This window comes from Anarrhichthys ocellatus, unplaced genomic scaffold (genome assembly GCF_004355925.1).
Source record: "Anarrhichthys ocellatus isolate YVR2014 unplaced genomic scaffold, GSC_Weel_1.0 scaffold13, whole genome shotgun sequence".
Lineage (NCBI taxonomy): Eukaryota > Metazoa > Chordata > Actinopteri > Perciformes > Anarhichadidae > Anarrhichthys > Anarrhichthys ocellatus.
The window spans coordinates 4,178,576-4,202,874 of record NW_022280043.1 but is presented as its reverse complement, the minus strand read 5'-3'; the positions used below and the strand labels follow the sequence as shown (position 1 = coordinate 4,202,874).

The following is a 24,299-nucleotide window of genomic DNA, read 5'->3' as shown; positions in this document are numbered from 1 at the left end:
AAGAAATGGGGAAAAACAGAGAACACAGAGTATTTATCATGACAGTTACAATGCAGACAGGACAGAGGGAGAGCGAGTGGCTGGGGGGAGGAGTGGGGGAGGACTGTGAGGACTCAAAAAGCTGGAGACGTGTGACAAAGAAGGGCAGCAGAGTGAAGAAAAGTGGCCATAATTGGGGAATATGTTATTTCTTGAGTCACATTTGAGTCAGCCGCCCAGTCAGCCTCTCTCAGTGCCTCTCTCGCCGTTTCCCAGTGTCCTCTCGCATCCCTAAATGCTTCAATCTATGCCATTAAATGTCATCTGTGTTACACTGATGTTAGCCAGAAGGATGGTGCAGATCCTCATGCTTTACACCATTGAAATCAGGCTGAGAGACTAAAGAATAACAATTCTTTAGTCTGACAATCAGTCAGTTTTGATAGCAGGAGAAGTGCTGTGTTTGCCTCAGTTGACCATAAATTGGCTGCATGTGATTGATCCAAAACAATAACCTACTTTCAGTATGATATAACCAGACACCTTCACGGCCCCCTCCTCCCTGTCTGTGTCTCTACCTACCTCTTCTCTCTCAGTCCCTGTCCCCCAGGTTAGTTGTGTTGAATCACTGGCTGGATGAAAATAGACCTCCACACTTTTTCTTTTTCATGTTGTCACGGCCATCCCATCATCTTTTTGCTTCGCCTCCTTTCATACAAGTCCCTCCACAGGTCCCTCTCTTGTCTCTCGAAATTGTGCGTCGCTCCCCACGGATGTTGCCTCCGTCTCCGTCTCCGTCTCCACTTGATGCGATCAGTTTGTTTCCTTCTCAATCACCGGTGATCGCTCGACGGTGCCCATTTCGATTCCGTCAGTGACAATCGACTCGAGATGAAGAGGAATAATCCACAGGGAGTGGATTAAATCGGTCAACCTGTGGCTGCACGTCAAAGATGTGCAGCGACATGAAACCGGCGGTAGAAAAAAAAAAACGCAAAGCTGGACGTCAAGTAACAGTCATCAGACGCGCAGTGAAGTCTGTGATTTCATATGTAGCTCCACCGACTTCCACTCAATCTACAGCTCACTGTGTCCCCGGATCTGTCTCTCACTCTCTCCTCCAACTTATCTCCCTCTTTCTCCGCCTCCAGACCTGCCGTTCATTCCCATTGGACGGAATCAGAGGAGCGGAATAAGCGCTGAAAACAGGTGGCAGGGTTTGTAAGGTGTAAGCGCCAAACAAATGTCTAATGTATTCTATCCCGGGCTATTTGGGGGTTAATTATTATTATTTTCTTTTTTTACCGCATCGTTAGAAAACATGTGATCCATTTGGTATTTGTAACTGCTTCTGTAATAAAGACCATATGGTCTATTGGGTCGCATATGGCTGTTTGATGACGGTGGTTTTGGCAACTTAAAAACACAGACGTTCTGAGAATTATTTTCACATGTATAGCAAAATGGGCGCATTTATGTGAATCAACAAAAAATAAAACCTGCAGCACATGTGTGTGGATTGTGGAAGCGCCTTCAGCTGGGAAGGACCTGCTCACTTCTGTGTTTTATGATAAATACAGGAACTACTTTGAGAGAATTGATGGTTAGATAAGACGTTATAGGATAATGTAAGACTCTAACTATAATACATTAGTCTTTTCTTTCTTTTCTTATCTGTTGATCTGGCCGTGAGCTGCCAATTGCTCTTGCAGGGATAAATGGAGTTGCATTGAATTCAATTTAATATTAGTGTTATAATTAATGCCTAATTAAAAAAAAAAAGAAAAAAGACAATTAGCAGGAGATGGATGTAACAGCAGTTTTTCGTGAGAGACTTTTTTATTTAATTCCCAGCAGACTAATACATTTATAATTCTACCTTTACAAAGTCTATACAGAATAATCCTGCATAATGAGACTATTCTACCTGGCCTAACTGGTTTCACATTGTGGTTCTCCGTGTGTGTTGTGTGCACACTTAATCAGATGAGCACATGAGGTAGCCTACTGTGTGGAAGCGGATTAGACTGTTATCATATAACAGGTCAACCTATCCTAGGATTATGCAAGTTGAAAGGCATCAATAAAGCAAATCATATTGCGTGGAAGATAATTCCAGGTATTTAGACAACACCGCCCATATGCCAACTCCTCACTCAGACAGCTAATGTGGAAGTAGAGCAGACAGTGGTCCATTTATGACAAAAAATAATGAACAAATCCTGGGTACTACATTTTTTTTATCTGCTGCCAATATCATATCAATTTGTATTTTTGTTTGTTTATTTGTTTTTGTCCAGGCCTATTTTGTTTCATAAAGGCTCTAGACGGGTTCCTATACTGAATTTGACAGCGGATTGTTTCATCCGTTTTTTTCCTCATTACTGTAGAAATAAACACAGTGATGTGTTGTTTCTGCCCTGGGCTGATTCATGACGGGTCAGTGATGGAAAGTGGCCTGTTAAACAAGCTGTAAATTCTTCACAGAAAGGCCTGGGGAAATGTCAAAGGTCAGGCTTCGCACCTTCACAGATCAAAGCCATTTATTTAACTTGGGGACTATAGGGCAAAACAATTAGACAGAAACATTCATAGTTTATATGTAGCCTACTTTTGTATTTGTTGAACCTGATCTTGGGGATTAAGGTAAGATTTACCTCATTTTTTGTTGACAAAACAACGTCACTTTGGGCTTAAGAAGGACATTTTTCACAATTTTCCTGTCATGTCACAGGTCACACAAAACATTTATTAATCAAGGAAATACACTGAAGATTAGTCAGTGATGAAAATAATCATTAGATGCACCCGCTTAAGGAATTAATGCAGTGTTAATAAGTTTAAAAACACAAATGGGAAAGCCCCCGTGTTTGAAAGAAATGCTTTAAAAGCCCCTACGGTAGATAAAACAAGATAAAGTGCCCCCCGTACCCTTGCACTGGAACTCGAGATGCTGTGCACTAATTGGCGCCTTTAAATGGAGAAAATGTCCAATTTGCGATTGGGAATGTTTCTATTGCCTCTGATTGACTCTCAACATGTCAGTGGCGAGCCTGTGACTAACAGCATTAACAATGGCAAAAGAGCTGACATAGCTATCAGTGTTTACCTGAGGGGGAACCGGAGGGTGGGTATATTACTCCACTACTGGATAGCAAATAGTGGTTTGTCGCTATATTAATGTTCAGAATGTTGAAGACATCTCCTTTAATCTTTTGGCAGCAGTTTCTTAACAGCTGTTCTGCGAATAAAACGCAGGAGACAGAGCAAGAGATTTGATAAACACAATACAACAAAGCACAGTAAATGGGGGAAAAGCGCTGCCGGAGGTCCAGGGGGACATTAGGACTGACAGAAAAGAATGATGGCAGTATATTTATATTTCGCTGGTCTTATTTGTTATCGACAGAGGTTAGAGGGCAGCAGAGAAAGATGGAGAGTTTGGAGCAATGAAAGCAGAGGGGAGCGGCAGAGGAGTAATGATAGGCCCATTGAATGAAAAGGTTAGTCTGCAGCTCTGCCCTGCAGCATACATCAGAGGTATGGTGTGAGATGTATGTGAACGAGAAAGTGAATAATAGAATACAAAGAGGTATAATACAAAGGTATGGCAGTTGCTATGCCAACACTGTAGTACACAGATGAGTCCTTTATCTCTTTTTTGTTTAAGTTTAATGCCACATAAAGGCTCGACCACAGGAAATGATACTGTATAAATCACATACAACTTCGAAGTGACACAACAGGTGGGTGGGAGAGGAAATAGACGAAGAGAGTAATGTGTAGGAAATGTGAGCATTTGGACAAGGAGGTCCAGAAGTGAAAGGAGAGAAGGATTGATTAGATTCTGACCAAAAGGACAAAAGACCCTCCCACCACACACACACACACACACACACACACACACAGAGACACACACACACCTAGACACTTTCACACAAAGTAGCAATCATTGCATTTCCAGCAGAGTTCTTCCATTCACCATTTCTTTCAAACCTTTTCACATTCGCTATTATGTCTTTTTTCTCAATATTTAAATGTTTTTTAGAAAAGGATACTTTTTTTCCTCGAGCCTATTCTTAGCTGTAAAGTACCCTCTAAATACACAGGGGGAGGATGTATTCATGTCCTTTACATGAGAGGAACAGTTTGATAATTTGGGAAATATGTTGCTGGGACTTAGATGATAACAATAATACCACTCTTATTTTTGTAAGGTAAATGTCAGCCTATTATGTTAGTTTAGTTTATCTTAGCTTAGCACAAAGACTGGAAACAGGGGGACGCAGCTGGCAGGTAATACAATATGTCTGCATGCTATGTGTCTTTGCTCCACTACAATGTATGGGAGCAAAAATACAATATTTCCCTCTGAAATGAGTAGAAGTATAAGGTGGAATCATATAGAAAATCAGAGTAAAGTACAAGTACCTTGAAATTATACTTTGGCTTACTGAAAAACACAGCCACATCTGACTGAACTAGAAGGTCAGTCATTGAAGAAGAGAAAGAGGAGAAACTGATTTTTCTTTTCTTTCTCTCTGAATCAGACACAGGCGTATGATAAATGTCAGAGAGGTGATGAGTGAGTGCATTGCATAGCTGCATGGCTCTTCTTAATAGACCACCGGGCTGGCCCCACTCCATCAGACATACTCTAAACGCTGCCCTACACCGGCTCCATTGTGTCCTAATGGCTCAGATTACATTAGGGGCCTCGAAGCTGTGCGGGCTAACCCACAGCATAAAAACGGCCGCTATATGCAGATGGATCTCTGCACAACATATCTCTGCAAACAGCCCTCTGATCTGACTGCCTGAAATATCCTAATCAAATACAGAGAGCGGGAGACTGCAGGGGGTAGAAGATACAGTTGAAGAGAGAGAGAGGTGTGGAGGGGAGTGAACAGCGGAGCCAGCAGAAAGCTCTGGGTAATGCGTCTGCTTTCAGTGGCGAGCAAGCATCTCGCCTCAAAACAACTGTGCCCTTTTAATGAAACACAAGCAGGCGCACACACACACACACACACACACACACACACACACACACAGCATATTGATACAGCTTTATGATAATCAATGTCAGAAATGGTACCAAACAATGGTACCAAACACCAAACCGCTCCATGTCAGGTGCTTTGTTTGTTTTTTGTTGAGGCCACCACCACATCCCAGATCACTATCCAGATGATGGATGTGACCGGTGCTTCTTTGCCTTCCCTACTTGATACCACCTGCTCAGTCAGCACTCAGCTTCAATCACTGATGTTAAAAAACACAAACCAAGCCAGAAATCTAGGTTTAGTTATGGATTCAGACCTCAACCTGACCAGCCATATCAAGACAATTACAAAATCAGCCTACTATCACCTAAAGAATATATCAAGGATTAGAGGATTTATGTCTCAACAGGATTTGGAAAAACCTGTCCATGCATTTATCTTCATCAGACTGGACTACTGTAACGGTGTGTTTACAGGTCTCTGTAAAAGGTCAATCAGAACACTGCAGCTCGAGTCCTCACTAAGACCAGGAGGGTGGATCACATCACTCCAGTTCTGAGGTCTTTGCACTGGCTTCCTGTCCAACAAAGAATTGACTTTTAAATCCTGCTGTTGGTTTACAAAGCACTGAATGGTTTAGGGCCAAAATACATCTCTGATCTGCTGCTACCTTATGAACCATCCCGACCCCTTAGGTCGTCTGGGACCGGTCTGCTTTCTGTTCCCAGAGTCAGAACTAAACATGGAGAAGCAGCGTTCAGTTTTTCTGCTCCACATATCTGGAACAAAGTCCCAGAAAGCTGCAGGTCTGCTGAGACCCTCAGCTCCTTTAAATCAAGATTGAAGACTTTTCTGTTTGCTGCTGCCTTTAATTGGACCAGAGTCAAGGATATTAATCAATTTCTGCATTTCTGCATTTTACTACTGCATTTTATTTCTTACACTGCTTTTTAATGTTTTAATGACTGTTCTTAATTGTTTTTAAATCTCCTTTTCTTTTGCCTTGTGTTTTGATGCTTTTAATGGTTTTATGTGAAGCACTTTGAATTACCTTGTTGTTGAAATGTGCAATACAAATAAACTTGCCTTGCCTTGCTCCTCCTGGTCCAGCTCCCCTGGAACAACTTCTTTCTTGATATCCAGCCCGATGTCCTTAAGTGTGTGCAATAGTGCGCAAAAATTCAGATGACTACCCATAGGCTACTCTCATCCTTCTTCTGAACCTTACCACTGATCAACTGCACAAAGCTCTTCCCCTCGTCCGCCAGCACCACCCGTTCTTCTGTTGATGCTGTAATGGTGGAGAATAATGTGGTGTGAGAGGTCTGTGGCCTGTTCTGGGTTGTCATGTTTCTGAGAGGCCGTGTCAAATTTAGGCCTCTCTTAATGTATCGGTAGCAGGGAGTCAAGGTCTCAGGCCTATTGATGTATGCTATGTGTCACCCTTGATGGAAGAGGCAATCGGCTAAGTATGTCTGCGAATATGAGCAGCTGTCCTGATACTAACATTTAGAAGTGTTCAGAAGCTAATTACAGTTTCAAAGAGTCAGCATGATAGTTAAAGTTTATGCCGGCTTGGTGTTTGTGTGTGTCTGCCTGAGAGATGACGGCAGTTCTCCTGAGTCAGCTGTCTCCTATCTCTCAGCTAAGTGACAATGCCTGATTTCTGCCAGACTTTTTGTGACATTGTACTCCTTGATTAAAAAAGTTGATTTACTTTATCTGATGTACTGTGCCATTATGGTGATAGTCAAATTACCATTATGGTGATAGTCAAATTACCATGTGGCTGCATTTTTAAGGTGCTATACTGTACAATCACTGTAGTGTCCGACTTTACATTCAGTAATATTACTAATTATTGTAGCATTAAGGAAGCACTAGCTTTGCTATACAATAGCATGTGTGGAATAACCATCAATAAATGTAGCTACCAAATTTAAAAGAGCTGAAGTTAACATTCTGAACATTAATATAGCAGTAAACGACTATTTGTAAAGATATAGTGGTATAATGTTTACCTGAACAGAAAATGATGTCGCTCTATGTGCGCCGTTATACAAGCTTCTCCTTGCTTTGTTCACATAGCCGGGCCAGCTGTGCATGCTTTTAGTGGACGCTTGTGCACTAAATACTAGAAAGGTGCACTCATACCTATACCAGGTGTGTCCGCAACAACCACTGCTGTAATGTTTAATTGAATGAATACAGCCCACAATTGGCTAGCCCTCCTGTCTAGAACACAAGTGTATCAGATGTGTTTTTCACTTGCACGTCTCACAGATACGCTCTCATTTTAATCAATGCAGATGGCTGGGCTGGTCTATTTTTTTCGTCAATATCCGTGTAAACATCATGTTGATGCCTAATTAAAAGGCATGGAATACCTGTGTCTCTGGACGCAGAGCAGCAGCTGAGGGCCTGCGATGCAGTCAGCTGTGTGTGTAGTTCCGTTAGCTGTTAGCCAAACACACCGTCCAAAACAGTCAAAGACAGCAAACTGTTTTCCTCCACTGTGGGCGCAGAGTAGTGGCTGGGGGTCGGCTGTGTTACCACTTGCGGCCGGTTAAGAGTATGTGTGTGAGGAGTCAGCAGGCACTCAATGGCAGTATAAAACTGGCAATAAAAGGTGTCTTGAGAAAGTGTGAGTCAATGCAACCACAAGAGGCAATTGAGCATGCAGCCATAATAACTAGCCACCCAAAACCTTCTGCAGTTTGCTGGAGCAGAATAAAGGATTAGCCTTGGACAGACACAGAGGTGCACCTTCATTCACGGACGCATGCACAGACTTGTGTGAGCGATAAAGCATGATTCTCCTGGCAGAGATATAAATGAAGAAAGGGTGATAATAAAAGCTAATAAAAAATGTGATGTGATTCAATTTATAGTTCATAGTTTAGCTTGGACATCAACATATATATTGGTATACTTCCAGAATTCAGATTTTCATTCTGAATGTATACAATTATACATACTGTATATGTACAAGTAACATTCCTTGTTTTTAATGCCACAGTATTATCTAAGTACAACCCCACTATGCACTATTTATTCAATGTCTCTTTTGCTGATGCTTCATCCCTCCTTGTCTGATGGCCATCATAAATTTGCCTCAGACTCCACAGGTTCTCTTGATCTTGTGTTTTTTAGCTTAGATTCTAAGCCATTTCTCTCCCCACTCAGCCTTCATGTATTCCCTCCTTCCCCTCTCTCATTTATTTCTATTGAAGAGCACTGAGTGGCTCATTTAAACCCCTCAGTCCGGACTAATATTTCACTCCATGCAGCCGTGTTCCCTCTGTCATGCTTAACTCTTCTCCTTCCATCATTAGTCCCGCCCTCCCATCATTCAAATACACACACGTATGAATCCAACTTGACGGGTGGAGATCCTCATTGACACAAGCCCTCACTATTGCACACAGCCCATTTGGACAGTACAAACACGCATCACACATTTTGATATAATTATTGCCAACTTGAAGGGAATCTCACCAATTGATTTCTTAGCTCAAGCTGTAATTACGTGTAGGGGTATCAGCAATCTTTTTTCAGAAGTTGTTGGGATTGCACTGCGACACAGCCTCCTCTAATGAAACTAGCTGTTTGGGGGGCATTCAAAATAAAATTATTTACAAGGCACTATACACTGATTGGCTGGCAATATTGCTGCCATAATCCTGTCCCTCGACAGAAACAATTGCGGTTGAACCGGAGACAATACCGGATCTAATGCTACACAGAGCCGATTCACAATTAAGACATTGAATATCACTATTTGTTCCCAGAGACATCACACCCAATGACAGCTCAGTGTTACTGCATCACACTCACACTTCTGAGACTGTGTGGAGTATCACTATAATTTTGCAGCACATAACTATCATCTCAGAATGAATGCACCAATACACATTTCTCTTCCATAATACCTGCTTTGTTATTTTGATCCTCATAGCTGCTTTACATCTTTTATATTATTTTGTACATATCACATCCGTGCTTACGATCACTACCCAAATGGTCTATTGTTCATTTGTTTATCTTTACACATCTCTTTATGCACTTCTGATGCTGTTTGCATCTGGTTAGATATTTGCTGCATGCAATGGTAATAAAGTTGAATCAAATATACTACTCAGACTTACGCCGCCTGAAAATGAAAGCAAAAGGACAAAAATTTTGTAAGCTTGAAAAAAAAATAATGTAGTTAATTGAAGTAGCCCACGTAATATAAAGGTACTACTTCATAGATAAAATAAATGTCAGTGCTGAACTGATCATCACCTGGGGCTGATTTCATGTAGCCGTTCTCTGCATGCGTACACACATACATACAGCCTCCTACCCTAAGGTGAGGACATGTTTCCATCTGCTGATCCTTTGGAGCATTGCAATCGGCTCTTTGGCTATTTGGAGGCCAGGCTGGACCGAGACGCCACCCTGAGGAAAAGAGCCCCGGCTGTAAGAATTAGCATATCATACTCTCTCAAACTAGAACATCTCTTTCCTGTCATTGTTTCTGCATTAATGTAATTCAAAACTGTGTCTCAAATAATAGACAGTATAACAGACACTGATAGAAAGAAAATACCGGATAATCATCACTCAACTAGAACATTGGTATACACTTTTTAATGATTTTCCAAACGTCATTTGTAAAAAAAACAGCATATTTATTTGCAGTTTCATTAAAACATATAGAAATGCAATTGTAGATGATTTATAAAATATATACATTAAAATTATACAAATACATACACAGACATATATACATCTTTATACGAAAACATCTATGTTTGCATACAGGGGGGTCCAAGAGTCGGAGTCCACTACCAAGAACTTTACGTTTTAATGATAAAAACACCCAAACAAATGCAAATTAAAAAAAGCTTTGTATTCAAATACACAACTGGTATAAATCAAATTAATGTTTGCAAACAAATACTAAAAATACTTGCTTTTCTATGTTAGGTCTCGTGTGTAATTCCTATTGCAGTGGGTGCTGAAACTTGATAAAAGACTTTGTCTACTTGTTTTTAAGTCTAATATCTTTATTACGGCTCAACCAATAGCATGAATCACTGCTGAAGACAATAACAAAGTCCCCAATTAAAACTTAACTTTAGAGATAACTACAGACGGACCAGAGAGAGGTGCCCCTCTATAGAGGTGTGTCATTACTTCAAGCTTAAAACATTCCTTTTCCATCAAAACAATGGCTTTTACAATCAAAAGGTAGAGAAAAAAAGGTTTGACTTATCGGAGTGCTGACTTGTACGGCTTTCCCTCTGTAGCTGCCTGACCTCAAACACAACAAACATCTGAGACTAATTGTAACATCAAGCTATCACAAGGCATCTCAGATGTAATCTTAAAGAGCGCTTGGATAAAGTGGATTCTGAAATTCTATTTTTAAAAAAACAACCAGATGAATATAAACTTCTTTCACTTCCTTCATAAAAACAATACGAAACAGTTTGACTTTACATTTCTGTTAGTTATGAGTTTCTGGAACTGGACTCAGGCTCTTGGACCCCACTGTAACATCTGCGTGATCATGTATTTGTATATACCTGATGTATATATTGCACCATCCATCTACATATAAGCAAATCAAGAACAGACTACACACTCTCAAACAACAGAACTGTTTTCACCCAGCAGTCCTCAGAAACTGGCCATGCAAGAGAACCTAAAAGCATGTTCGTATCAAGATGTAAAAAAACCGATACACAGGACAGTTGATGCTCTCCAGGATTTGCTTGCATGGCCAGTGACTTATGAACTTTGTTGCCAGAAGTGAAGATAAAAGTAGAAATACTCAGAAATACACAAGCAACAACAGAAATATTGTACATCGTGGAGGTCCTGACATCAGTAATTCTCTAGAAAAACCCAAAAGCACAGAGAAATTATGGGATTGATCAACGGGGCGCTCTGGCATATGCTATGTTATTGGTAACCGTGAACAGCTGAGGGTGTACAGTAAGTTTAAATTTGACTCAGAAAGAGGCCTGATCGAAGGCTTCAGGAGCTAAAGCCTCAAATGTGGGACGGCGAATGTTTGGTTAGTGACTGATCAGAGTAAAAGTTGGCATTGATATTCTTCTTCTGTACATGATAGCTGCGCTGAGCAAGGACTAGTTTACGTGTGACATCTATCCAGGGTGAGATTCCTGCTGAGAGCGTCCCATCGTGTCTGCTGCTTTGTGTTTGAATGCAGCAGAACATAGGGAGCCGACACAATAATAAGCACTACATGACCGAGGACTCCAACTTCCAATTAACTTCATCACATTTACAAACACTGCTGTAATGGTGGGTCGTATTAGGTCGAATGCCAATTAGCAGCACTTGTCAGCCACTTAAGTTCTCGTGGCAAAATTAGACAACCGCAGTCGAAAGAGGCCAAGTCACCCGGGTCCAAACTGCACTTGCAATAGTCAAAAAAAAGTTGACATATCAAGTAGAACGGAGAGACAATAACGGGAGAATATGCCAAACGCTGCAACGACAAAAGGAAAAACTAACATTACAACTTGAAACCAACCCACAGGTATAAACCGTATACTGCAAAAAACAAAGGAATTGTTTTACAAACTAATACAACCCAACTTTGTAGCAGTGTTTACACCATGGTGATTTACTGACTTCAAACTTGTTGGATCGCTGCACAGCTCCGTCTGTCTCCACTGACTCCACTCATCCCTTCAGGCTTTTGCCATCATCGTCTCCTTCCATTACTCTTCCTCCGCAGCCTTTAACCATGTTCATCAGAAGATACAATTCTGGCTGCGGCCTACGAATGGTTTGATTGTCTTTTTCCCGTCCCATCCACCCTTCCAATCTGCCCTTGCCTTGTGCTTTCCTTCTCCCCACATATTCATATCAACCCACCTAAAAACGCACTCTTGCACTGTTCTACGCATCCTCTTGCTTCAACTCCACTGCTCCGCAATTTCTACTGCTGCCATATCCCACAGGGATCCCATTGTTCCCGTTTCCCTCCCCCGACTCAAAGCTCTTCTCTTCCAGCGGCTTGCCGATCCAGGCGCCGTAGCCGTGGCAGCTCAGAGCTCGGAAGAAATTCTGCTTGGCTAGCTGGAAGGGCATGGCCGTCAACTTGGCCTGGGAGTAGGAGGGCAGTGCGAAGAGGTCAGCGCGGCCAGAACGCTGGCACACAGAGCGGAACAGACAGAACAGGTTGGACTTGGACACTCTGGACACACTGAGTTTGTTCCTAGAGGAAAGACATTGGAGGGCTGTTTAGTACGAGTGTTCAGCGAATGAAGGATGGCAACATTTCCTCTGATCGTGCAGCGTTTCCTATTTAGCTTACTTACCGTTTTAGGCAATTTTAGTAAAATTGAATGAAGCTTGTGGTTACTTGACAGTTGTTACTGAGCACTTTAGTTTATCCAAAATAATGCTGCCAATGGTTCTCTCACCTTGTGTATGTGTTGTTTACCACATCTCATTTCTTAGCGATGCATACATAACACAAATTACATTTTAACAACCAATTGTGATTTCTTCAAAATAAGTCTTCAGGACTCCAAGAATGCCTCCTCACAATGTTATGGTGTTTGATCAATGTCACGATGATCAATAACAAAATCACATTTCTGGAACACCTTTCAGAGACATACTGAGCTGCTGCGTAAATCAATCTTTGCCCGGGCAAACAATGGACTTGAATCTGTTGTGGGATAAATAAGTGATTGTCAACCATGACAGAAGGACAAAAACAAAAACAGCGAAGAGCAGCACTACACTAAATAATAAGTTATTAAGTGGACAATAACCGGCTTTTACAAACAATCGAAAAGCTATTAATACACAGTGTGTGTTGCCATCAGGAGAGACAACATTGGGATGAGTTACATACCCATCCAGTTTGCCCTTGGTCCCGTCCAGCACCTCCACACTGTTCTGGTCTGGAAAGCTCCAGTTCACACTGGACTCCTTGGTCTTGCCTGTGTGCCGTGTGGAGTCGTACACACTCACTCTGCCCACCTACAGTCCAACCAGGTGGTGAGGGAGAAGGGAAGAGAAGAGCATATTTTTGGTCAATCTCATTTAGCCGTTTGTTGTGAGTCAACAATTCCAAACAGAGCGTGTAAAACTAGATGCGTGTTGCATGTGTCAGTGGGATGGCTGCGTCGATTAAAAACAGTGTATTCAACCGAGAAATTGTTCAAAAGCAGGTTAAAACAAGGGACGAGCTGAATTGTGCTTTAATGCCAGCAGTTGTATTTCTCAGACATGTTGTCCGGCAATATGAGAGTGACCGACCTGTTGTTTCTTAATTGATGGATGAGCCAAATTTAAAGAAGATGAGCAATAAAGTAACAGTTGTGCAGGGGCAAAGAGTGTTGGCAGCTCAATTAATAATTTTTTTGAGAATGACCTCAATACTCCCGATTCATTTTCACATTGGCAAAAATGTGAGCGGTTACCTCCGGGTGATTTAGCTTGAAGGAAGGAGGGAGACTTTGGGTGAACGCTTCACCGTCTCTGGCCAGCCGGCAGCAGACAGCACGTGTGAGGTGACCGTGGCTGTACAGGTAGCCTGGCAGATCAGAACAACAAAGACACGGAGAACAGAAAAGTGAGACGAGACGCAATGCAAGAGTGGCAATTCATCCAATTTCACTCACCTTAACGCTTGTGAATATATTTAAAAGCAATAGTGTGTTTTACCAAGCGTGATTGACTTCAGGTAGATTGGGTGCACGAAATGGGTGAGCAGTGCCCCCTGCAGGCCCAACACGTTCCAGCGCAGAATCTTATCGCTGCAGCTCATGGTCCGCAGCCTCTCACCGTGCTGGATGCCATCCCACGTGGGCACAATGGCACTCGACTCCACTGGGATGGTGCCCTCGCCTGACACGAGCACCAACACACAGACAGACAAAGGTCACAGGTGTTTGCCTACAGAATTGGCTTCCATGCACTAATATAATATTAATATATATATATATATATATATATATATATATATATATTTTTGTAAAGACATATGTGCGTCCATTTCATCTCTCACCGTTCTCCACTTTGGTGCGGAGCTTTCCCTGCTTAGCATTCTCAAACAGCGGCTGATGGCCCTCGACTTCATCCCCGGCCTCACTGCATGACTTGTCAAACAGAGCACCATCCCCACAAGGTGCCGTGCTTTGGATAACAGAGAAAGACAAGACAGAAGGTATTAATATGACACAAAGTCTAAAAGAGGAAGGAGACCACATTGAGGCATCTGAGAGGTGGACATGACAGGAGAGCATTGAGAGTGGGGGGGGGGGGGGGGACAAGGGGAAAGAGAACATCAGACACTCCCACCTGATGTAGAGGTGAAAGGTAATGTCAGATTTGATTCGCAGTTTGTTATCCTCCGCTGCCTCAAATATACTGTCGTCTGCGCCATCGTAGTGCTTGAGCAGCTCAATGTACAGAAACCTGAGAAGAAAGGAAACGGTGAGTGAGACTTATAGATAAGATCCTGCAGACTAGTTCTAGGAGAGGAGCGTGGTATTTTCCACAATAGGGAGAGATAAAAAAAAAGAAGAAAAAAAAGAAAGAAAAAAAAAGAAGCAAAACAAGATCAGTTTCTACCGAACAAATCCCCTTCTGGAGATGATTTCAGCGTGGCAATCATTAACAGTGTCCCCTTTAAGGCTCAGCTCCTCCCCTTTAACACAGCGATTTCCTGACAGGGAAAACAACAAAACAAGAGAGACACATTCAATGTCAAAGTTCACAACAATGCAACACCTCTTGGTTCTGCAGTGACTTAGTTCTGTTTTAGCTTTCTGAAAGTGCATGCATCTGATTACAGAAAATTATAAAAACGTACTCGCATCATGGAAGAATGCAGTGAAAAAGTAACTTGTACGTTGCAACACAATTGCTTATACACCCTGTTATTACCAACTCCCTGTGCTTATATGCTTAGGTAATGTATATACCAGTTCCCAGGCTGACCACAGTCCCCAGGCCCTCCCCCCTCCTCATGACGATGGTGGCCAGAATCTTGCGTCCCAGAAGGCTGTGCTGGATACGTGTGGTCAGGGCGTTGAAACGCTGGTGACTCAACATTGCTATCTGGTCATGCAAAGTGCTGCCACTCACTGGAAGCTAGAGAAAGGGATGTATAGAGGACAGGACAGGCAAAATAGAAAAGAGATGAGGATTATTTCATATTCTGTAGGTCTGACATGTACTGTATTTGACTGTGCAATCTAGTGATAAATCTGAAAAACTAACATAGTAAAACATTTAAGCTTTTTCAAACATATCTTAGACTGCCAGAGAACGCGTTATGTTTGTATGCTGTCGATACAAATTCCCCACTTCCTAAAGCTGCTACAGAGCTTCAGCCTTCCAGTGAGGAGAACCGATTTACTGACTGAAACAACAAATGTGTCAGTGATTTGCTCAAGTGAGGGGGTTATAATTAAATGCAGGTGTTGACTGTAACTCCATTATGCCGTGTTGAGCCGGACAAGGCTCATGTTTCATGATAGAGAATGTGAACCACTGAAAAGTCCGTACCTCAGCCGGGATGAGCTCCCCAGTGCGGGCTGCTCTCTCAGCCTCTCCAATCAGAACCCGCAGAGCAGCATCTGCTGCTTCCTGTTTGCCCTGCTTCTTGTTGGACGCACACACTGGAGGGAACCAGCGTCCGCCCAGCTTGGCCTGGTAGGTGAACCTGAGCAGGGGCAACGAGAAAGGTAAATCGGATAATCAGTGTTTTCTCACTCGAAGAACAAAGTCTTAGAGCCTTCATTAATGTTCCAAAACTTTTAATTATTATACATATTTTTTCTCAGGTCAACAAAGAACATTATTTTCCGAGTACATGGTGACCAGGACAGTAAGATATTATTTTTATCCAGTGTTTATGTGTTAATTGTGTTGTTTGTTTTGTACATTCATTCAGTTCACACATACTTAGGCTCGTGTGGTGGTCCAGACTGGCCCACTATTCTGATCTCAGCGGCAAAGCCCCGGGCTCTAGCGTACTCCAGTAGACCCGACACTGCGTTGTTGTTCAAGTGATTGATGAGATCTCCGACCCCTGCCTCGTGTGCTGCTCGCAACTCATCTGCAGTCAGAGGTGGCAAAGAGGGACACGTAGTCCCAGAACCAGTGCCATCACTATCACTGGAAGAGCCCAGGGGCAGCTGAGGCTGGAACAGAGAGAAAAAGAATGATGTGAACAGCATGGAGCAAACAGAGCAGAACCGAGTGACAGAGGCGACAATCATTTCTTTCAGCCTGAGTGATCTGGTGGTTTTTTAAAGTCATTTCAGTCATTTTGGAGATATGCAAAGCCCTTCCCTTTTGTCCCAAATGAACCACTCATTATTCTTTGCTTCGCACTTTCTCACCTTGTTGAGCTGCAGTCTCCCGTCAGCCATCAATTCTTTGACGGCCTCCTCTGCTGCTAGCTGGCGGGCGGCCTTCTTGCTTGGAGCTGATGCCTCTGTAAACAAGCTCTCTCCAACCTTCACCCTGTACATGAACCTGAACACAAGGCAGAGACGGGTTAAGAGTGGTGGGAAGAGACAAATGGAGATGTGCCTGACTTTTCACCTTAGATAAATGAGAAGACGAAACAGAGTAGAGCCTGTGGCGGAACAGTGATCAAGACAGATGCATGCAGCATTTTTAGAAAGTGACTCGAGGAACACAAAAGTTTTTATTGGATCTACCAGCCGGCTGCCTGAAGGATAATAAAAAAAGAGTGGTAAAGAGTGACTAGACAGAGATGGTATTGTGTCTACGTCAGCTGACTACAGTTTCAGATTACACAGAAATAGCCGATCAACTGCTTCCCTGAGGGGGAACTTGCACTTTGGGGAAAACAACATCCAAAAGGGACAGATTCAGATATGGGGTGGTGGGGGCAGTACCTTGGGTCATGTGGTGGGCCTGCCTGCCCGGTGATGATGAATTCGATGGGATTCCCACTGCGCTGGCTGTACTCCATCAGGACAGACACTGGATTCTTCCCACCAGGCAGGGAGCGGGACAGCGGCTGGCGAGGTCCTTCCACTGTACCCATTCCTTCCACACTAGTAGTCCCAAAAATCACCGCTGCGCCTTCAGCTTGCCCCTAGAGGCCAGTGGAGGAGGAAAATGTATTTCAATTATGGCTGTACTTTTTGGTGGTTGAAGTTATAAAAAATAAAATAAAAAAAAGAAGCTATTGATGTATTCAAACTTTTTTCCAGGGCTGCAAAAATAATCACGAATTACGTGCCTGACCAATCTCAGGTGTTTAAAGCAAGATGCGTCTGTCTTCGGGTGGATGATGGTTTGAGCACATTCAAACAAAAACTTACACTGGTGTCTGGGGGGAGATCGATCACTTGGTCCGCACTGACAGCAGTATATCCCTCGTCTCCCGTAGTCGGCCCTGCCTCAATCTCTCCGATGAGAATGCGCAGGGTGGCGGCAGCGGAATCCTTTTTTGCAACCTTCTTACTGGAAGCTTCTACGACAGGAAACAGCCTTCCGTTGAGCATCACCTGCATACGAAATCTGACACAGGGAGAGAAAATAAATACAGATGAGGTACATTGATCTGCCGATACGTGATTAATTGAGCCGCTACAACTTTCCGAGACTACTGTGTTGCAAGCAATGTCATTTTCTTTCCTAATTGGCAGCATCATACGTCTTCATTACGACTTTGAATCGATAGCTTTGTCACCAGCTGCTCCACAGAAGGTGACAAACATGTGGATGGAAGAGCAAAAAAAATGATGCATACACACCATCATATCATACATATTAATTGACTAACCGTGGGTCGTGAGAGGGTCCTGACTGGTCGAGGAGCTGGAACTCACAGTTGTGGCCCAGATACTGGGCATACTCCATGAGGCCACTGACGGGGTTCTTCAGCCTCACCTCCTGTAATTTGGCCGACAGGTTCTGTGGAGGTGGAGCAGCCAGCGACACGGCTACGGTTCCCACAGAGTTGGCCTTCTCTGCTGCCAGTTTCCCAGCGTCCGTCTCTCTGCGGATGGCGTTGAGGAATTCTGGGATGTCATCAGTAGCCCACTGTCCTTCGTTGGTCTCTTCCTCTTTAATTGAGGTAATGGAGGGAGGCTGGAATGAGTTTTGAGACTTAAAAAAGGGAAAAGCAGAAGTAAAAGGTTAATAAAATCAGGGAGGAAGTCCCAACTCTGGTAACATCAGCTGAATATGAATCTAGTAAAAATACACTCTTCGAGCAGTGGTTGCATAAAGTAGCATTAAGACTGAAAACAGCAATGAAGTGTATTTCCTAAAAAAAAAAAAATTATATATATATATATATATATATATATATATATATATATATATATACACTATTCCTATCATCATTGTAGAAGCTTTGCTGTATAATCTGTGAAAATATTTTGGGTGACCTTGAAGTTCTACGTTGAACTATCTAGGTCAAATAGATTCCATTTTGTTATTTCTAGTTATGTTTTGATACAAATTCACATTCATGTGAACATTTAATAAATACAAAATAGAAAGCACAGACATTGTACTTACCGCCTCACTACGACTTTGCTCTGGCAGGCAACGCTCTGGGAGTGGCAGTGGTTCGAGGCCCGATATTGGTGGAAATGGTGACGACGGCGACAGAAAGACAGACTCTCCTCTTCTCTGATCTCTACCGGGTCCCTCCAACATCTGATGCCCCTCAGCGCGGGTGCTCTTTGAGGCTTTAAGGCTCCTTTCCATCCTCTCTCGGCGGTGGGTGGAGAGCTGCCAGGTGGGCGGGTTAGCGTGACTATTCTTAACGACTTCACCTTGCTTCTCCAGCGAGTAGAGGGTGGGATTGACCTGCTTGGTACCCCTAAGATCCAGATTTTTGGCTATGACGAGAGCAGTTGCCTCCCTTGAAGCCAGCAGGTACTGCAGAACTAGCTCCTTCTGTTCTGCCATTGTGGGAAGTGCTGGATCGGGTGAGCTGGTAGTGACGGGATGTTGTTTCTCCTGGTGCTGCCCTTTTGCTGGTGACTGGGACTCTTCAGAGTCGGATGACTCTGAAGAGGAGCAGGAAGAATAACTACACTCTGTGTCAGAGTTCTCTTCTTTGCTTTGTCCCCTGTTTTCTGCTGTTTCTGTTTTTAGCTCAACCTTGGCTTCGGGTTCTGGAGGGTGTCCTGAGCTGGCACACAAATGGGAAGGTGGATCTTCCTCGCCTCTGAGAGGTTCTCTGCAAAGACTCCACTCGGGGGGGAGGAGTCCTTGCTTGAAGGCTTTCTGTGAGCGCGCCAACGAGTAAAGACCCTTGTTGACTATCTTTTTGGGAAGATGAAGTTTTTTGGCTAACAATTTTGCAGAGATGCCCTCACTTGGCTTCAGAGCAGCCAAAGCCCTGTAAACCTGCTCCTGGATGTCAGAAGTGAAAGTGATGTCGACTTTAGTAGAGCGCGAATTTGCCGAACTGCTGGAGGCAGACTGTCTGTCAAACCTCTCTCCTCCTCTGTTGGGCCTGTCTCGATGGAGAGACAACGTCTGAAAATCGTCACACACAGAGTCTGTTGGGATGCGCCACTGTCTGTTGGAGTATGGGTTGTGGTTTGTACCATGAAACTGGTTTTGATTTAGGTGTTGAGGGCCTGTGTTGCCGCGTGGAGCTACTGGGTATCCAAAAGTCTGGTCCTGACTATACCCCCCCCCATCTACCCCTTGGGCTGTTGTTGGGGTATGATGAATATCTACCGTAGCCTGACTGGGGCTGGTATGAGGAACTAGGACGCCTGTCTGGGACTCCTCCCCCTCCACGATGACTGGCTCTGAACTGTGGCGCCTCAGAGCTGTGTCCTCTGAGGAACTCTGCCTGTTGGTACTGAAAGGAATTGGGTGCAGGACCGTGATTCTGATTATATGAGCTGTTAAGCGCCTCTGGTTTAGGGTCCGCTTTACCGTGCTTCGGTACAGATGGAGCGGAGGGGGTGAGAGAAGGAGCTGGGGGTGGCTGTATGGGCACTACGGGACGGACAGGGCTGTTGTGGCAACTTGAATACGGGCTCTGCTGTGGGCCAGGTCTAGGGAAGAGTGAGGATGGGCCAGGCCTGTAGTAATTCTCGTTGGCCTGGGAGTCAGGTGGTGGATGCCTGCTGTAGTGTTCTCTGAGAGGCCCTCCTCTACCTCTGCTCATAGCGCAGGGGTTGAGCGTGAAGGGGGCCGTGCAGCTTGGTGTGTAGCTTCCTTGATAAGTGTACGTCCTCTGGCACAAACAGCAGAGCCTGGTGGAAAGTCAGGGCAGGCCAGTCACAGCATAACTCCTGAAATACAAACAAAAGAACAATGTGAGGAGAATATTAAGAAGAAATAAACAACAGATAATCTAATCGAGTACAATGGATTGAATGGAGGGAAAGAGAAACTGCCGCTTCAGCCAATAACACAAGTTCGGGCGACTGCTGGCAAATCTCCAACCTGCTCAAGTGTCCTTGATAACTCAGTGAATCTATACGAGCCTGAAAGATGTGATCCTAAATTCTTGCCTCCGTGAAATGCAGATTAAAATATACAGTAGACAATGAAATAGCTGGGTAGATAAGCTCCAACGTAGAACTACGCTGTCAACGTTCAGATTACACCCTCGCCAGTCTACAAGAATACTGCAGGGTGACATATTGTTTCTCCCAGTCACACTGAAACTTAATCCCAGGGTAAAAGGATGGTGATTAATAATTCAGAACTTCTTGTGACTTTTCTGTTTTATTTCTGGCCTGACAAATTGTTGCTGTATCTGGATCCATAGCGGACAGGAACAGTGAGACACTGATGCAGACAAAAAGGACACTTCCAAGGACAGAAGAACGTTAAGGGCGGCCTGTCTGTGACACGCTGTGGACAGAAAAGCACGCAGTTGCCAGCTGATGTCCCGACTATAAAAGAGAAGGCTTTGCAGAGCTAGCTTTATATCTTCCTCTAAAAACACACATTAAAAGAAAGGTAATGAGTAGAATTCCTGTATCCCTCTTTGATACAACAAACATTGATTCAGCCTCAAGTGTCATAACTGACAACACTCAATAATGTCTGTAACAGTGAGACGGACAACAAGGAGACACCCAATACTGAGTCAGCTTTCAAAGCCCCTGGCCCAGTCAGCATCACTGATCCATCACATTGAGCTGAGCAAGCCTGAACACCGCCACATTAGTAGAGAACACCATAATGTTGGTTCATCACAGTAATGGGGACCGACAAGCCCAGGGGCCAAACGGGGCTGGAGCTGACTCATCTTGACCCTGATGCAAGGCAACAGTTGACAGCCAAAATAACAACTCTGTTTTTCAGAATCCACTGTCTATTATACTCCTCAACTGCTGCGAGCCTGAGGAGGAGAAGCATGGGCTGGATAACGGATGAATCTTTTGCACACTTCATGCTGTTGTGTCAAGACACAGCGAAATATGTCTGATGTCCAAAGTGACCGCTTCCCCCATCACTGAGACCTCTGTCCACTGTCCACATAGCAGTGCAGAAGGGAAACGTGGTAGTGTTCCACCTATCTTAACATGTCCATGCAACATACCACATTTACGGGTACCGCAACGCCCAGTGGGCCCACAAAGTATTGCGGATCTCACCTTGAGTATCTCAAACCAAAGTGGCAACGGTGAAAAACAGTGAAGTTGTAAAGCTCCCAATAATCAGATGATTCAAACCGAGACCCAGCAAAAACAACTTCCAATACATGAATCACAGAGTAAACACGCGAAGTAAGCAGGGAACCGGTTGTAGGTTAGAAAAATATGTAAACATTGTTTCTTTGTAACGCGCAGGGTCTTCCGCTTTGAACGAGCGAGGTCCTTTCTGTAGATCCACTTTGGAAACACCAGTGATGTCGCTCGCTTATAAATGCTGTGCGCACGTCTTGGACACACGTTGCTGCCTATTGCACCACGAAAGTTAAGGGGGGGGGGGACCCACCGCTTGAACCGTGCTAAGGAAAGGGAAACAAGAGGCCAGCAGACACGAGTTAAGTTAAGTTTCGATTTCATTTCTCACGACAAGTTAGGTTTCCATTGTTGGTCACGTGACAAGCAGACGCACCAACGAGGGCAGACATGACTAATGCACACAGACTCAAGGATGGACAGAAGATTGTGTTGCGTATAGACAAGTCATGTGGCTCTGTGTGGTCAACAACAACAACAACAACCACAACCACCACCACCACCACCACCACCACCACCGTGCCTGTGTTACCGTGGAGCTACATGAATGCATGCTGTATACAGCACACACGGTGGCAGAAAGGACACAGACATCACATGCTCAGGTCACATTAAAAATGCAACGGAGAGAGATGGAGACCGTAACGCAATAGATTTTGGGAGACACAAATATCACAGTGAAACGTTGAGATCGTGTTACTGGATTGTGACAAACAAGTGTATCTCAGACTCATGTTGGGCCTAAAAGAACAATATAGCCCATCTAGTAATTACACTCATTGAAATGCAGCTTAACCTAAACAGCAGTGCAGCGTAAACTCACACAAAGTATATGACTACATCAAAGTATGATTATTAGCATATTAATAATGCACGAGTTAATTTATATTAAATCCAATGCGTGTTCCATTTCTACTACACATGTACCAAACACTACTGGATACTTGACATTACACTCGTGAATATACTAATTAGGTTATAACCAGTAAACACAGAGTTTCACCTTTCTGCATCATCCTTAAATGAATATGGTCAAAACATGACGTCTTCCAGTTCTCCATTTAACTATGCACACAATTCTAAAAACTTGAAGCTCGTGTATGAAGAAAAACACACCAGACTGCTAGCTTAAACTCTGGGCACAGTCGCTTTTACTACAATAGACATTTAAAAATCAACCTGGCAATGTGACCCTCTGAATGCATCCATCAGTGGGGTTTATGTGAGTGAGGAGAGATGGATACACGCTGTTACCCATTTCAAAAGGGACTATTGTAGGAGGGCTAACGTTAATCACCAAGGATAACGGCTGTTATCCCTCGCTTTTTATTTGACGTATTGTTTCAGAAGGAGCATTGCGCGTTAGCTCGAGCAGCTACAGGTTGGACGTGTTGCTGACTTTTAAAACCAACACGACACACACATGCTCGGACGTGTAACTCTCGCAGTGTGTTACGGTAGAGCCATGGTAACGGTGCTAGCAGCAGCTAACTGAACGTCGTTCCTCCTCCAGCTAACGTTAGCTAGCCTGCTAGCTCATGACTAGTAGCACTGCACCGCACTGGCACTGCACCATTTCAAACTATTGCCTGCTAACGAAAAAGCATACACACCCACGCTTCACCAAAGCCATTAGAACAATTGAAAGAACCCCCAATGGCTTTAATGGATTACCTGAACTCGCAGTGTTTCGCCTCAGCGAGCTCTTGTTGGTGTGCAATATTTTAATGCGGTGGTACGGCGATACCATGGACAAACAATCAAAGAACTGGTGCGCGAAAAAAGTGATGATTATTGATTGCGACCAACACAGAGCCACGCGTCGCCTGTGGATGACGCGTCTACATCGGCAAGGTTCGACTATTTTTCAGCGGTGTCCTTGGCATGCTTTGTCGTTACATTTAGAGTTGTGTACTATTACGGGGGAAGTTTTCAGCTTTCAACAATGTGTTGCCACCAAAATTACACATTTATGTTGCTCAAGCAAGGTTCCCTTCTCTGTATAGTCTGACTTGATCAACACATGGGTGAAGTTTGACTTTATTTCCTTCAGTTTAGGCCAGTGATTCTCAGAGTGGGGTCCGGGAAACGTTTTCAGATTCAGTGGAATCATTTGGAATAATATACTCTTGTGTAATAATACAACATTACCAAGAAGTGGAAAAAAACATGCCAAATTATTCCAAAGGACATACATGAGGGGGTCCCCATGTATTCTCTATCTTGTAGCCTATGGGGTCCTTGGCTGACAAACAAGTGAGAACCTCCGGGACAGGGTCTATTCAGTTAAATTCTGACTATGCAGGTGTCTTCCTCAACCATCCTCTTTGGTAAAAGTCAAGGGATGTTTGTAGAGCTTTGGACTTACAATTAGTGTGTTTATAATATAGAGAGCTTTTAGGAGACCACAGATTCTATTTAACAAAATACATGTTGCACTTTGCCAACACATCCAGTGGGTGTCACCATGACTCTGTGATGTCAGTTACAGAAAAAAAGCAAAGCAGCTTTCGAATATTGCTGGCTGGTGAAGATTAGAAATTGACTGTACTATAGTAACTTAAAATTGTTGTTTGACTGATTTAAAAATGAGTGATGTGTCCTTGCC

At 43.6% G+C, this 24,299-nt stretch overlaps 2 protein-coding genes across 2 annotated transcripts in view; both read right to left on the bottom strand.

Annotated features, from left to right (window-relative positions):
* The window catches only part of kcnn3 (potassium intermediate/small conductance calcium-activated channel, subfamily N, member 3), a 42,770-nt gene extending 40,546 nt beyond the window's left edge, over window positions 1-2,224 (bottom strand). Inside the window, exon 1 of the mRNA XM_031853031.1 lies at window positions 562-2,224. The gene's annotated coding sequence lies outside the window, so the exon portion shown is untranslated. The remainder of the gene's footprint in view (window positions 1-561) is intronic.
* A 6,061-nt stretch (window positions 2,225-8,285) lies between these two features.
* Window positions 8,286-23,488, bottom strand: adar (adenosine deaminase RNA specific). Its single transcript, XM_031853256.1, is given in 17 exon segments — window positions 8,286-12,225; window positions 12,874-13,001; window positions 13,445-13,557; window positions 13,689-13,871; window positions 14,032-14,159; window positions 14,325-14,441; window positions 14,598-14,691; window positions 14,951-15,119; window positions 15,537-15,693; window positions 15,936-16,174; window positions 16,376-16,511; window positions 16,901-17,103; window positions 17,333-17,531; window positions 17,797-18,122; window positions 18,540-19,682; window positions 19,684-20,284; window positions 23,366-23,488. Coding segments are annotated over 16 exon segments (4,128 nt in total). The 5' UTR covers window positions 20,158-20,284; window positions 23,366-23,488; the 3' UTR covers window positions 8,286-11,906.
* Between the last annotated feature and the right edge of the window lie 811 nt (window positions 23,489-24,299).